The sequence below is a fragment of the Arvicanthis niloticus genome, chromosome 13 (genome assembly GCF_011762505.2).
Source record: "Arvicanthis niloticus isolate mArvNil1 chromosome 13, mArvNil1.pat.X, whole genome shotgun sequence".
Taxonomy (NCBI): Eukaryota; Metazoa; Chordata; class Mammalia; order Rodentia; family Muridae; genus Arvicanthis; species Arvicanthis niloticus.
Window position 1 is genome coordinate 51,722,350 of NC_047670.1, and position 15,580 is coordinate 51,737,929.

Here is a 15,580-nt window from a genome sequence, read left to right on the forward strand (position 1 = left end):
GGGAGCGGGCCTCATTTGGGCCCCTCTTCCTGCAGCTTAGAGCTTGGAGCTCACAGCAAGGCCTTCCTGCAGGGACCGATCCTCCCTGTGCCAGCTGTGGCGGGCCATCATCCTGAGGGACGATGCTGCAATGAAGACACATGCAGCTGCACTTGGGGTCCAAGGTAGTTGTTTGCCAGGGTGGAACAGGCAGAAGCCTGCCACTGAGCAGCAACCCAGGAACCCTGCCTTTTCCACAGACTACATGCTCTTCTCTGAGGTGCTCATGCAGCGACCTGTGCGCCTGGGCCAACTGTGGGGTTCCCACCTGATCAGCCGGGAGGAGGCAGCCTACATGCAGGACATGGCCCGTGAACACTTTGATGGCATAATGGAGGTGCTCAAGGCTTTGCCGCGGCCCATGCTGCTAGTGTTGCGAAACATCAACACAGTGCGCGCCATCAACTCAACCCTGGGGACCCCCGTTGACCGCTACTTCCTCATGGCCAAGAGGTTGGTGACCCAAGGGGAAGCCAGGAGGTGCTTCAGCAGGTTAGCAGGCTGATGTGTGTATCTGATGCAGTGCTGTCTGGGGTTGGAGCCGCCTGGTGGGTGCAGCGTACCAAGGCATTTATAGCAGCAGCCTCCTGCGCCACATCAAGGTCATCTGGGAGGCACTGAAGTTTGAGGTGGCTCTGAGGTGAGTGGACATGGGGGCTGGATGGGTGGCTGGCCCGGGTCTGCTCCCCATCAACTGATGACCCTTCCTCCTGCTCTCCAGGCTGGAGATCCTAGCCATGCGGCTCACCGCCCTCATGCTGCGTGTTCTGGTCCGCCTGGGCTTTACCCCCAAGGCTGAGGCTGAGGAGGTCTATCAGTACCTGGAGATGTAGTTCCCCGAGCCAGAATGACTGCAAGGCTGCCGGGGCGAACAGAGTTTCCATCCAGCACGGGCACACTGCACAGGCCCCAGTGTAGATGTCTACAACCTGGGGCCTGGACTGGGGACACAATGGGGCTCTTAAACACAATGACTACACACTTGTCTGAAAGAAATCGTTTTCTTTGTGTTTTATACAAAACGGGTAGAGGGAAGTGTACAACAGCAGGGCAGCATCCTAGGGTTAGAAGTGAGCCGTGACTCGGTCTGTCTCCAGCAAGTCATCCAGGATCTGTGGATGATGGAGAGGTAAAGGTGTGGACGGGAAGGGCAGGTGAGGCAGATGGGCTAGGGCAAGGGGTATCACTCACAATGTCAGGCGTGGTACCTATCTTCTTGGCCAGCTCAGTGCGCTCCATGGTGCTGAGGTATAGGTAGCGGTTTAGCAGCTCGCCATCAAGGACGTTGCGCACAGCATTCTGTAGGATGCGCCGGTCTACATGCAGCATTCTGAGGCGGTAGACAACATGTCAGAGCACATCTGGAGTACAGGGAAAGACCAGGGAAGGGGCACACTCACCGGAAGGCTCGGGGGTTGAGGCCAGCGTGGTGGGGTAGCATGGTTGTCAGTGCATTCTGCAGCATCAGCAGTCGTCGGTATGTCTTCTCTTGCATGGGCAGCAGGAGCCCAATGCCACCATCAAGGGTTGCTGAGGAGATGCTGTGTGAGCCAAGCTGCCCCTCCCCTCCAATCCCTAGACACCCCTGCCCCAGCACTCACCAAACCATGTGATATGCTTGTTTTCCCACACGACTGACTTCTTGCTGGGCCCCTCAGCAGCACCTCGGCATGGGGTCCTCCAGAACGTATTCACATGGGCACCCACGTGGAAGTCTGCTCGGCGCAGCAGGCGCATGCCCCCAAAACTCTCTTTGGCTGGACACAGGAACTCAGGTCATGACCAACCGACCCACTGCTTGGTACCCAGCCCAGGAAGAGGTCAGAGAGGAGCCACTCACCTTCTGGCAGATACATATACACCATAAGATTGCGGTCTCGGTCAGACACTGATGAACAGAGACCTAGAGTTAGCCTCAGCTACCTACACCCACTAGTGACACCCCACTAGTGTAACCTCCTGAGAACCCACATACTCACCCAAGAAGCCCAGTTGGGCGTTGTCCACCATGAAGTCCACGCTGTACACCTCCAAAGGCTTGGCATCCTGGGAAAGGGAAAGGACAGTGTCAGGGCAGGCCTGGGACTGGCACCCACCAGCACGCCTGGCCCTGAGCGTACCCGGGACACGAGGCTTAGCGTCTTGCTCTCCTCCTGGTAACGCAACAGCGAGATGCTCTTCATGACGTCTGCTGCCAGGATGAAATTCTTGACACTGATCATCTGGTGGATGTACAGCTGGGTGTCAATGAAGGCCATGCCGGTCAACTCACTAGCCCGCAGGCTCCACAGGAAGATCTGAAGGGCAGGAGATGGTGAGCAGAGCAGCTGCTACAGGAGGGGAGGGGAGGGAAGGGAAGGGGAGGGGGAAATAACACACTTTTTGGCCAATGGCTGACACCAGGTGGCCATTGCAGTGGCACAGCGCAGTCACAGGCCCTTTCTGTTCCTTCTCATAGAGGACCTTGAACTTGTTCTTGGTCAGGGGCTGCCCAGGCTCAGGCACCACTTCAATCACATCCATGATCAGGATCTGGAAGGGCAAGGGAACGTATGGAGATGGCAGATGGTCTACTCGGGGCTACCTACCCCCCACCCAAAGGCCCTTACCCGCCCACGGCACGTGACCTCCTCCCCCTGCATGAGGCAGGTCCCAGCAGCCACATAGCCCTTTAGGCCTGACACGGTCTCCTCACTGCGCAGTGACACTGTCTTCATGCACGTGACATGCTCCCATTCCTCTAGCTCGATCCTGCATGAAGCCAGGCTGGGTCAGCACTTCCCACCTCCAAGCCAAGAGCAGCCCCTGCTAGATCCATCCTTACCTGGCATTGGGAATGGCCTCCCAGCTGACTGGGGAGATGAGCTGGATAGAGAAGGCTTCTTGCTGGGGGTGGATATATCTGTCGTCTGTAGGGACAAGGACAGTGAGTCACCTTGTAGACAAAGTGTACAGCCAAGCTCTGCCTAGCTCCACCCTCAAGTGTCACACACCTCTCTCGATGGCCTCGAATTCTTTTTCCTCACCAGTCATGCGTGGAATTCTAGTGCAAGGTGTGTTGGTACTGGTGGCCACAGCATACACCTGTGGTGTTAGAGGGTGTCACATTCTAGATGCCAGGCTCACAAGGTGCCTGGGGGGTGGGGGTGGGGGTAGACAGACAGACCTTGGATTCCACGTGGTAGGCCACATAGTGGGCTGTGCATCGGAGTGGAATTTTCCTGACAGGCCACGGGGCGTCATAGGACAGGTAGGCAGGCAGGACACTGATCCTTAGCTCCCCCTAGCAGTGCAGTAGGCAGCAGTCAGTTTAGCCTTGGGTTGACAAGGGCAGGGCCAATGAACCTAAGCCTCCTAAAATGTTCTCTAGCTCTGTGGCAATGGGACATCAGGTCTGCCATGTTGGACAGTTGCCTGGAGAGGGTAAAGCTTTGGTAGCCTGACTGCCCAGGGCCAAGAGGACACTTGGAGGCAGCCAGCAAGGAGGACCCACGAAACTGAGCTCATAAATCCAACAACGATAAACAGGCAAAGAGCCAACATCAGTGACCAGGCCACCCTTTACCAACAGTTCTGTGTCATTAGCCCCTTAATCACTGCTGCCATCTGCATGGCACAGGTGGTTAGACTCAGAGGCATGTGCCTGCCACAAACCATACAGAAGCTTAGAGGCAGAACAAAGGCAAAGCCAGCTCAGCCCGACAAAGTCTGGAACAAGGTCTGAGGCTACAACAGAGCAATGAATTCAGGGTGTACCCTAAGTAACAGTGGCCCCATCAGTCAGCCCTCCACACTCCATCTGTCCCATTCTCAGTCTTCTCTGGAGAAGCCTGGAGTTGAAGCCCTTGGCCCCTGCCTCCACAGCTGCTCTGGCCTGGGGCAAGATCAGTGGCACTGGAGGGAACTGGATTAAGCCTCCCTACCTGTCTGTTGAAGTACAAGAAACCACGGGGGCAGTTCACATTGTGGAATGGAGCAAAGGAGTCAATGGGGCCGTCAATGCCCATGGGGTGCAGACGCAGAGCTCCACGGCCAGTCACCAGGAGCCAGTGAGGTGAGGGTCCACAGATGAAAACCTGGAGAAAGGCACTTTTGAGTGCACTCTGAATGAAGCTCCATCCTCAAATCCAGGTCCTGACCAAGCCACCTACATACCCCTGAATAGCCATAAATATCCTCAAAGTAGCGGAAGCGTGCCACACGGCCCCGGACTCCAGATCCCTCCTCAGTGCTGCAACCTTCAGCCTTCTTCTTGGATGGTTTTGGCTTCTTTTCACGGAAGTTGATATTGTGGGGGACCTGTTGGAGGTGACAGTGAGTGCTAGGTTTTCCAATATGCTGAAGGCCTAGCTTTCTACCCCATGCCTAAGTAGGGTCTAGCCACTGGCACCTTCTTGAAACGGACTTTAAGATTTCCCTGGCCAAGCTGAGAGTCATGGGGAAAGGCTTCATAGATAAGCAACTCCTGGTCCACATGTACCTGGGGGATCCAAGCAAGAATGGTTAAGGTGGATGTATGTGGGGGGGTGGGAGGGGCGAGGCAAGGCCCCGGGAGGCAGCAAGCAGGAAGATACTTACCAGCAGGTAGGGCCTGCTTTGCCGGCTTCCCAGAGCAACCAACAACACCTCTTTGACCAAAGGCAGCTCCCCCTGGCGTGTGGCCTCCTCCTTTCGGACTTCACCTTGTGTAGTGGGCTGTCCAAATGAACTGTCCACCAGAACCCGCTGTCCCACAGGGAAGTTCTTAACTAGGAATACCAGCCGCCAGTCTGGGAGCTGGTAGATCTGCAGAGAGGCAATGATTACGGGCAGGAGCCAAGGCTTCTGTGCGGTAGTACTGATGGAAGTGTGTGATGCACCTACCTCCATGGTGCCATTCTCCCGTACCAGCAGGCACCAATGAGTGGGGTCCGCCCTGAAGGGTGCAGGGTCACGATCAGCTGGTGGCTGGTTGCTCCTACGGGCCTCCTCTTTGCTGGGACTGAAGAGGGAACTGGAGTCCCCATATAGCATCTCTTCCTCATCATCCACTGTGGGGCTGAGACCCAACAGATGAGCTACATCATAGCCTGCCATAGGGACCCTGGCCCCTCACACACCAGTCCCTACCCACCTCGTTTCTGAGCCCAGGCCTTCAGCCTCTGAGCAACTTCGGCCACCCAGTTCATCACGGGCCCCACCCAGGCGGCTCTCAGTGGTGAACATGCCACTGACATCTCGGTACAGGCAGAGAGCAATCACCTTAGACTGCTGCAGGAAGAGGGATAGGGTTCAGACGAGGGCAGGGGCAGGCAGTGGGAAGGCAGGGGTATCAAGGGTAGGGGCCTACATGATGCAGTGGAGGCTTGTGTAGTGCCAGCCGGTGGTGGCGGCCGCCATAGGAGTCGCTCTTGAGTAGGAACATAGTAACGTGTCCCTCAGCACTCATGATGACCACGTAGGGATCAGCCACAGCACACTGCACGATGGGGGCGCCCAGATCCACAGGGATGAAGTGCAGCTGATTCACTGTGGACAAGATGGAGGTCAGGTGCAGGCACATACTGCCTGCCTGAAGACCCACTCACACACACCTGCCTACCTACCGCCTTCCAACAGGCGAATGCCCAGCGGCGAGACTTGGACAATGTAACGATTGTCCCCAATGTTTCCAGCAAAGACAGTAGGACCCTGTGTGGCAAAGCCACTGGTGTCCAGCTCCATGATCTCCTGGCCGGTCTGTAGGATCTATGGTGACAGAGGTGAGTGGTGTCCTTTCCCGTGGGACCCTATTCCCAATCCCAGATTCTCCTTTTTTACCATGGTTGAGTCTTCCCGGCTAAGAATAAGGAAGCCGTGTCTTCGCCCATCTTCCTCAGCTTTAGGGGCACTAGGTTCCTGCTCTGTGCTCTCTGCTTTGGGCGTTTCTTCCTGATAGGGTGAAGGAGGATCAGAGCAGTGTGTGACTGTGACCACCTGTCCCCAGTGTCCCTAGGTGCTATATGTATAATTCTCTGCCCTTCTGGGTTTCCTCCTCAGCCCAGCCTCATCTACCTCCTCTTTCCGCACAGGAGCGATGACTGTCCACATATCATAGCAGCCGGGAAGTTCAAAGGTTGTCACCACCTGGGGCCGGATACTCTTCTGGAAAGGAGACGGGGTGGGAGTGAGGCTTAGCCCAGTCAGTCCTACCAGGAACCTGCCACTCCTGCCCACGCATACCTGCAACACGGACAGGGCCCCATTCTTCCCATAGCCGGAACAAACCACGATCTCCAGGTCTGGCTCAGGGCTGTTCTGAAACTACAGAATGGGATGAGGAAACGGCTTCCCAGCCACCCTCTAGCCTCCACACCTATCGACCCAGCCCCTTGGGTACCTCTTCAGAGAGAAAGGCAGGCTCGCCCACAGCAGCGTTGGCACAGGGTCCAATGTTGAGCATGCTGTCACAGACCTGTGGGCACAGCAATGGTCAGGTAGAGTGAAGGCGGTGGATACCCACTGCCTTTCCCAGACTCACCTCAAAGGAGTAAGTAGCCAGCTGTGTGCCTGACTGGGCCTCACTGCCATAAACTTCGATTTCATCCACCTCATCCTGTGGCACTGTCTTGCCTCCTGTAGCAGACAGAGTCCAACTGAGTCCAACTATGGACTCTGGCCCTCCCCTGCTCATCCTAGTCGAGCCTCTTACCTGTCCAGCCCACTGTAGGGTCCACTCGCTTCTTCTTTGAGGGAGGCTCTTCCTATGAGGCAGGAGAAATGAGTAAGCAGTCAGCCCTGAGGCTGTCTCACACAGGGGTCATGGCAGGCCAGGCTCAGGGCCCCAACATTGTTTGTACTTACCTTGTCAGCAGCCTCACGGAGAGAGCTGGCTGGGGGTTCCTGTAGCTTCTCCGTGTACTTGAGGAGGAGGGAATTGCCCAGGCGAGAGCCTAGGAACAGGTATCCAGGCTCCATTGTGACCATCTGAGGGAGAGATGTGAATAAGGGTACAACCAGACCTGGACCCAGGGCACTTCCAACCCTATCCCTACTCACACTGGTGGTAAGGACACTAGCAGCCGCCTTGTCAAAGTGAAATGCTCGGACACTTCGCATGCCATCAGTGATGAGAGTCAGCACATAACTGTGGGCAGGGTAAGGGCACTGAGTGGGTAAGGTACCCACAGCACCCACAGAGGCACAGAGAAGGTAAAGAATGTGCGTATCCCAGAGGTCAGGGCTCCTGGGCTGTGGACTCACATCTCACCACCCTTGAGGGAGATGACCATCTTATCATAAGAGATGAAAGCCGCCTGTGCGCAGTCTAGGGTGATTCGTACACCCTCTTGGGTACCTGTGGGGAACGTCATCATGCAAACTGAATGCCTGGCCCTCACCATAGCCTGCCCTGCACCAGGCACACCCCACTTTGACCAAAGTGCACCCCACTTACGCAGTGGGAAAGCAGTGGTGCCCGTGGTGAGACTATTGAGCGCCACACCATATGGGGGAACACTCTGGTTCAGGTACAACAGTGAGTTGACAGCGAAGATCACTACCCCACCTGGAAGTAGACACCACTGTAAGCAGCTCATTGCTGCCCCCCACCCCCACTGCCATTCAATACAGCCATACCCTCACCTATGGGCTTGGGCACAGCCAGGGCTTGGGTACAGTCAAAAGGCAAGCTGGTAAGGGACCAGATGACTGGATGGACTTTCTGTGTGATGTTCAGCGAGATAGCCACAATGGAGCACGTGTCCTGCCTCACAGCCACCCTCCTAGAGCAGCAGGTAGGTCACCCAGAGGCAGACACATTGCTCCCAAGGCAAGTGACCCAGTCATCCCTAGCCCCCCCCCCAAATACCCGCTTAGGCAAGACACCTGGGGGTCCATAGCAGAGGGCCCCACAGCCTCACCCTGGCCAGGTCTGGTTGGGCTCAAACAGGATAAGCAGGGTGGGCTCGTAGTAGCCATGCAGGAACTGCAGGTCGATGATGTTGAGCAGCTTCTCATCCAGAGCCCGCACGTCGATGATGTAGCTGGGCAGGAAGCTGGACCGCTGCCTACAGACCAAAGGTGTCGGCAGGAGGAGGTGATAGGGCAAAAACTCAGGGCTCTTGGGTCCTCAAAACCACAGCCAGCCCAGCCTAGTACTCACCCTTCCCCCATGAGCCCTTCATGTTCCTCAGCCAGACTCTCTCTGCGGAAAGGCAGAACTACCAGCCTTGTGCCATAGATGAGCATTGCAGCACAGCGCCCATCAGGGTCCACCCGCACACGAGGCGTATGCACATTTTGCACAAATCCATCCTGGTGGCAGACGGGATATCAGTTGGGCTACAGAGGATCAGAGGGAAGCACTGGGGCACTAGAAGGAAAATGGAAGAGGGACTTGCTAGGCTTAGCCTGGGGCACTGCTTGGCTTGGCTTACCCGAAGTTCAGGCTCCTCAAAGTAGTGTAGAGACAGGGTCTTCAGGTCATGAGTGCCTGGGTCATACTCCACCACAGACAACTGGAGGTAGGAGGTCAGAAGCATGGCCCGTTTAATACCAACCTTGATCACACTGACAGATCCCAGTCCAATACTGCTCCCTGTAACACCACTGTGTCCAGAACCTCCTGCCAGACTCACACTGCTTACCTTAGCATCTTTGAAACTGAGAAGCAAGGCATCACGTTTGGCACCTGCAAGCTGCACACTGGCCATGGACATGACATTGCCAAAAAAAGAGAAGGAGGCTACCAGCTCTAGTTTCTCTCGATGGGCCTTCCCCTCTAGAGTATAGATCAGCAAGTCAGGGCTGGGTTCTGTCCCCAGGCCACCCATACCCACCCCATCATGTGAATACTTACCCACACTCCCATCATTCTTGGTCAGAGCCTGGAATGGAAAAGAAAGCAGTAAGAAGCCACGCACCAGGTAGCCCTCCTTGTCTCTATCATGGACACAGACATCTGAAGGGTAGAAAGTCCACCCAGGGCTGGCCACTGTCACCAGTGATCCTGGGCAAACTCACATTCACATATCCTATCCCCAGGGCTCTCATCACTGGGAAGCCACCGCTTTTCCAGAAGCCCTACCCTATACTATACACAGTCAGTCTCTACTCTCTCACACTTGCTTAGCTGTGCACCCATTGGCTTCTACCTGAGACCACGTGGCTCGAGGTCCATCATATATAATACACGACATACAAGAGCCAAGTGGTAACAGGCACGGTACCACATACCTATGGTACCACATACCTATGGTCCCAACTACTCAGGAGGTCAAGACAGGAAGACTCTAAGTTCCTGTCCAGTCTGAGTTACATGGCAAGACGACCCCCAAAAAACCAGTAACAACAGTAAGACAGCTGCCAACTCCAGGTACCAGACTGTATCCCCACAACACATGGCTGCATTTTCTACTAGATTCACAGGAAAAGACACAAGCCACAGAAAAGGACTCATTTCCCTTTAAGATGTACTGGGGTTGCTCTGAAGGATGGGGAGTAAGGATGGGGACCATGTCCTCCTGGCCTCCCTCTTATGATGCCTGGCAGCTTCAGCCTTGGTCTCCTAGAAACCTAAGTTCTAGAAAGATACCTGACTAATCTTAAGCCATTGAGCTGTCAGGATAGTTACAGAGAGCACAACAGAAGAATGCACAGACAACAGACCAGCCTGCTCCTTCTGTATTCTCCAAAACTGTGTGTCTTAGTGGACCATGTCTATCTATCCCGGGGAGACTATCATGAATCTGTGACTGGACGGAGACCTCTTTCACTTACATTTGCTGTCACCTTACACTTCAGTCTGTGGGAAAGGGGCAGCCATACTGTTCTGCTAGGATCAGAAAGCAGAAACTGCATCCTTTGTTTCAAGGATCTGTCTTTAGAATATTCCGCAAACATCAAAAAATGCAATCACTCCCATTACTTCCCAGTGCACAGTATGCTGCTTTCTCCCTCACCTTTAAAATCCTTGCTATTGCTAAACCCAGCACTCAGGAGGTAAAGACAGGAAAATCTCTGTGAATTTGAGTCCAGCCTGGTCTACAGGGTGAGTTCCTGAACAGCCAGTCTATACAGAGAAAGCCTGTCTTGACAAACCAAACAAAAATAACAAACCCTCAAACCTTGCTCTCTACCTTAGTTCCATTCCTAGCACTCACATCTGGCAGCTGACAACCACCTATAACTCCAGCTCCAGGGAGAAGGAACATCGCTGGCCTCCGTGGGCACTTGCACCTGTGTGCACATACCCACAAACACACACAAGGATAATTAAAAATAAAAACAAGGGATTGGAGGGGGCTGGAGAGATGGCTCAGAAGTTAAGACCACTGGCTGCTCTTCCAGAGGAACCAGGTTCAATTCTTAGCACCTACATGCTGCTTAAAAACAGTCTGTAACTGCAGTTCCAGGGGATCCAATACCCTCACACAGACACACATGCAGGCAAAACACCAAATGCACATGAAATAAAAATAGTCACTTAAAAAGAAAGACAAAGAGCCGGGCGGTGGGGGCACACGCCTTTAATCCTAGCACTTGGGAGGCAGAGGCAGGCGGATTTCTGAGTTTGAGGCTAGCCTGGTCTACAGAGTGAGTTCCAGGACAGCCAGGGCTATACAGAGAAACCCTTTTCTCAAAAAACCAAAAAAACAAAACAAAACAAAACAAAGAACAAGAGACTGAAATGATGATTCAGAAGTTAAATAAAGAACACTCACGTAGGGGATGGAGATTCGGTTCCCAGCACCCACGTGGCAGCTTACAACCATCTGTAAACATGACCACTAGTGCCTCAGGTACAGACACAACAATAATGATTTAACAAGTAAAAACGAAAACAAAGCTTTAAAACCCTGCCCCAGACCAATCACTGCTCCATTTCTTTGCTGCTCTGTGGACAGGCCTTCTTCCAAACAACTATCTGATTCTCTGCTACCAATTCTCCATTCTCACTGCCCCTGCCCCTAAACCACTTTGTCACAGTCATTTAAGGAATGGGGCCCACTTCCAAAGCCATCTCTACCTCGGGGAATAGCAACAGCATCTCTGTAACTGCTAAGACCAACTCCAGACCTTTGCCCACAATAGTGACAGATTCTTGGCATTACCTTGAGTTCCTTTCAAACTCCACCTCTATCCATCCTGAACCTCAACTGTCATAGATACACTGGTCCAGGCCACCACCTTGCCTAATAGCTACAGCCACTTCCTGACCAGTCTACTTGGCCCACTCTCAAATAAGTTGGGTAAGATTATTTTGTTGCCAAAACTCCCTGCTTAGAGAGTGTATCATGGAGCCCCCACCCTGTTACTTACCTGTTCTTTCCCTCCCTTCCTCCTTCCCTTAGCCTCTATCACAAAAACTTAGCTTTACTTGAAACCACTTTGCCTAACTCCCACATACTTTTCCATGCTTCCCTGTCTATTTAAATCACATCTTCTATGAAGGTCAGATTTCCCTGTCCAGTACTAATGCCCCAGTGAAACTGCATCTCAGGAGTGATGCTCAGCCATTAAAAGCTCTTGCAGGTAGCTCTTACAGAGGACCCACTTGGTGGCACAACCATCCATAACGCTGACCTCCATGGACACCAAGAATGCATGTGATGTACATACATATATACAGGCAAACACAAATAAATACGTCTAATTTTAAAATTGTTGGAGAAAAAAAAAAAAAGAAGCTGCTTTCTTGGCTTTTTGGTTTTGTTTGTTTTTAGAGACAAGAGTTTCACTATGTAGCCCCAGATGGCTTGGAAATAGTTTAAACCGGAACACCCTGAAATCTGTCTGCTACTGCCTAGGATTAAAAGAGCGCACTACCAGGAGCCAAGGAACTTGCCTTTTGCAAAAAGGCTTCCTGAACCACTTGCTGTCGCTCTAGCAACCAAAATACTCCCTTATACATGTAGTGATGAATTCATTCCACACTACTACATCTGTCCCCAAGCAACATCGAGCCTTGCTCCTTTGTGAAGAAATGTTCTTCCACCAACAAACTTGCTCGGTCTCAGAAAAAACTCTGGTTGTTTTGTCTAGAAACACCCAGCCTCCTTCACTGGGTCTTACTCCTAGAGACACTACGGCAGTCTGTGTATGGTAGTACTGATTTACTGAAGGGTCATCTCCCTCAAGGGTCTTGGTTCAGTGTCTTGTCCTTGCTGCTAAGCACCAAGAAGGTCTGCAACAATCTCCTGAAAATACCAAAGAACATGGAGTAGACCGTAGGCAGGGGTGTCCGGGCAGGGTAGGATGGGGCCAAACAATGTGGTAGTGATGAACCGGCTCTGGGGACCAGACACCCTTGGCAAATCTAGGCTCCTGCACTGGGGAACCTGCCTAGGTGACTGCGGTACCGCCTGGGCATCTCCGCTCAAGAGACACGGCCTACCTCAGCGTCGCGGTTCAGGCGGTACACATAGAGCTGCGAGGTGCCGGCCACCACAAGGTTTCGCTCACTGTTGTTGAAGAAGTTGCAGTACATGGCAAACTCGAGCCCGGTGGGCGGGTGCGCCTGCTTGTACACGGCGTACATGTCGCTGCCACTGTCACGCCGGAGCCACCGACTCAGGGGACAGGGACGGCAGCGGACTCGGTCCGGCCGCGCGCGCAAACCCAGCCACTGGGTTCCGAGTTTCTGCGCCTGCGCTACGCGCCCGGATCCGCCTTCTAGGAGGATTAGGTAGTTGAGAAGCAGGGTTCCGGGCCGCTTCGCATCTGCGCCTGCGCGCCGTGGCTGCTAGCGAACAGCGGCCCCTAGTGGCCTAGCTTAGTAAGAATTGAAGAGCTGAAGGGTGCTGGAGGTCCCCATCCTTCAGCTCTGCTCCCACCAAGGTTTGCCTCATTAGCTAAATCCCAGAAAATAAAACAAGGGCATATAGACTCGGAAAAGGATACAGAAACATATATCAACACACAAAGCTCTCTCACCGGGGACCCAGTAGATGAAATGATGTGATAGATCACCCCTGTATCACACTAAAGATCTCTTTTAAAAAGTATTTTGTCGCCCTTAATCCCAGCACTTGGGAGGCAGAGGCAGGCAGATTTCTGAGTTCGAGGCCAGCCTGGCCTACAGAGTGAGTTCCAGGACAGCCAGGGCTACACAGAGAAGCCCTGTCTCGAACAACCAAAAAAAAAAAAAAAAAAGTATTTTGTCATTATTTTGTTTTCTTGATTTTTGAGTCAAAGTCTCACTTTATAGCCCTGGCTGTCCTGAAACTCTGTGTAGATCCAGCTGACCTTGAATTCACAGAGATTTGCCTGCTTCTGACTCTCATGCGCTGGGATTAAAGCTGCAGTGCCATACTGGCAAATATATACATAATTTTAAAAATAAACAAAAACAAAACTCTGAAGACCTGTGACATTGTACCTCACTCGTGCACTCCCAGAACCCTCGAGAACTAGACACGTTTGAGGCCAGTCTGGTTACCCAGTGACACCCTGAGTTATGAAGCAATTGAAACATCCCTCCAAATTTAAACATTCTTTCTGGAGACAGGTTCTTAAGACTCCAGAGGTAAACAGTATAAGGTTCAAGGGTTCCCGAAACTCCCAGAGGGAGTTCATCAACACCTAGAGCTCCAGGGTGAGAGTGGTCATGCCAGCAGAGATGAGAGCTTTGTTTGGTTTTTGTTTGGTTTCCAGTCGGTTGGTTGTTTTTTCCAGACATATCTCAGTTAGCTCTGGCTTGCTGGCTACACGGGCTAGCCTGGAACTCAGAGATCTATCTGCCTGACTCCCTAACCCTCTTTTTAAAGACATGCACCACCAGGCCTGACTTTTTGTTTCATTTTGTTTTAGAATTATTTATTTATTTTATGTATGTGAGTACACTGTCACTGGCTTCCGACACAACAGAAGAGGGCATCAGATCCCATTGCAGATGGTTGTGAGCCACCATGTGGTTGCAGGAAATTGAACTCAGGACCTCTGGAAGAACAGTCTGTGATCTGAGCCTGGGTAAGCTTTTTGATAATGCAGCTGCTTTTGAGTCATCCTCACTCCTGTAAATATCACTCTTTACCTCTACTGCTGTAAGTATACCCATTAAACTCATTAATAATAATAATTTATTAATAATAACCTCATTAAATTACATAGTAGTTTGCCAAGTTGGACTTTTGTGAAGTCATTTCTTTCCTTTGTGATCTCTCTAGGGTAAAGAGCCATGCCTTCTCCTAGCATGCAGAATGCAGAGGCAAGCAGATCTCTGGGAGTACAAAGCTCTAGTTGGTCTGATTAAGTTCCAAGCCAATCAAAAATATATAATGATAGCTGGGTGGTGGTGGCACATGCCTTTAATCCCAGCACTGGAAGGCAGAGGCAGGCTGATAGCTTGAGTTCAAGGCTTCCTGCTCCAGGACAATCAGGGCTACACAGAGAACGCCTATCCAAAACCTAACAAACAAACAAACAAATCCCCCAAAACTAATCAAACTAACTGAAACCAGCTGCTGGTGGAGTTGGGTTGGGCTAGAAGTCAGGTTTGCTTCTCCTGGCTACACAGCTCACAGATCCCAGAGTCTTCCTTCTTGCTTGTGGCTGCTCTGCTCTAGAGATCAGGGGAGCTAGAATACCATAGGCTCAGGGTCAGTGGACTTCACTCTTCTAGAGGATGATGCTGATGGCCTGTCTCAGCAGCTGGAGGAGGAGGAGCTTCAGGGCTGCCTGGGCTGGTGGAAGGTAAACAAGGTGCAAGGTGAGGACTACAAGCCCTCCCCTTTCCTGTTACCAGCAGCTCTGGTTGGTGGTGGTGCATTCCTTTAACCCAGCACTGGGGAAGCAGAGGCAGGTGCATCTTGTGAGTTCAAGCTTGGTCTATATAGTTCCAGAACAGCCAGAGCTACACAGAGAAACCCTGTCTAGAGAAGCCAAACAAACAAGCAAAACATAGTAAGACAATGTAAGACATAGTCTGACAATGTAAACAGCAACAGCAAACATTGCAGATAAAGCAACCACTTGGTAATTCAACGTCCTCCTAGGTTTGCTTTTTACTTTTATTTTCAGACAGGGTCTCTCTACATTGCTCCAAGTATCCTGAATTTTATTTTTTATTTATTTTGGCGCAGGTTCATGCTATTTAGCTTCAACTGGCTTGGAACTCATGTTATAAAACATGCAGGCCTGAACTCACAGAAATTCACCAGCCTCCTCTTCTCCCAAGTGCTGGTATTAAAGGCATGCACCTCCATGCCTGGCCTAACAGTTAACACTATACTGTTCAAATTTATTTCTCTCTAGCACCTGCACTGGTCTGCATTTGTCAATCAGTCACGCAGGAATATGAGGCTAAGCTCTAATCTCATGCATTGAGACACTGGATCCTTTTGAATTTTTATAAAAAACTATCAGTAACTTCACTGCACATGCTTGCTTGCTTAATGTAGCACAGCTACAAGCCCTTCTTGCAAAAGTAAAATTTTTGGTCTTGCTGAAATTTTTTGGATTATGTGGTATCTTTCTTAAGAACATAGATCCATTTTTTTTTCCTTTCAAAGATTTATTTTATATATGCGAGTACACTGTATCACACACACCAGAAGAGAGCATCAGAACCCATTACAGATGG

General features: G+C 51.8%; 2 protein-coding genes across 6 annotated transcripts in view; one reads left to right on the forward strand and one right to left on the reverse strand.

Annotated features, from left to right (window-relative positions):
• Adck5 (aarF domain containing kinase 5) overlaps positions 1 to 1,035 on the forward strand; it is a 17,236-nt gene extending 16,201 nt beyond the window's left edge. For all 4 annotated transcript variants that reach the window (XM_034516134.2, XM_034516135.2, XM_076912253.1 and 1 more), the window contains 4 exons: positions 73 to 164; positions 240 to 492; positions 563 to 679; positions 761 to 1,035. In XM_034516134.2, the coding sequence (XP_034372025.1) occupies positions 73 to 164; positions 240 to 492; positions 563 to 679; positions 761 to 872 (574 nt within the window). In that variant the 3' untranslated portion in view covers positions 873 to 1,035. The remainder of the gene's footprint in view (positions 1 to 72; positions 165 to 239; positions 493 to 562; positions 680 to 760) is intronic.
• Cpsf1 (cleavage and polyadenylation specific factor 1) lies at positions 1,022 to 12,629 on the reverse strand. 2 transcript variants are annotated; one of them, XM_034516133.2, is made up of 37 exons: positions 12,395 to 12,629; positions 8,858 to 8,885; positions 8,646 to 8,779; positions 8,436 to 8,516; positions 8,162 to 8,313; positions 7,920 to 8,066; positions 7,642 to 7,781; positions 7,454 to 7,564; positions 7,261 to 7,354; positions 7,057 to 7,144; positions 6,862 to 6,984; positions 6,710 to 6,761; positions 6,539 to 6,633; positions 6,398 to 6,472; positions 6,241 to 6,321; positions 6,073 to 6,162; positions 5,839 to 5,949; positions 5,625 to 5,766; positions 5,369 to 5,547; positions 5,153 to 5,289; positions 4,903 to 5,077; positions 4,618 to 4,824; positions 4,430 to 4,519; positions 4,195 to 4,338; positions 3,963 to 4,115; positions 3,206 to 3,322; positions 3,033 to 3,123; positions 2,864 to 2,948; positions 2,649 to 2,790; positions 2,419 to 2,571; positions 2,160 to 2,336; positions 2,019 to 2,085; positions 1,880 to 1,927; positions 1,641 to 1,796; positions 1,440 to 1,569; positions 1,231 to 1,369; positions 1,022 to 1,126 (listed from the first exon to the last, which is right to left on the reverse strand). In XM_034516133.2, exons 1-37 carry the CDS (start codon positions 12,536 to 12,538, stop codon positions 1,052 to 1,054), a joined length of 4,353 nt encoding a protein of 1,450 aa, XP_034372024.1. In that variant the 5' UTR covers positions 12,539 to 12,629; the 3' UTR covers positions 1,022 to 1,051. The 2 variants fall into 2 exon arrangements, with proteins under 2 accessions (XP_034372024.1, XP_034372023.1); XM_034516132.2 differs by having other exon boundaries at positions 1,022 to 1,151; positions 12,395 to 12,628.
• Positions 12,630 to 15,580: the final 2,951 nt, after the last annotated feature.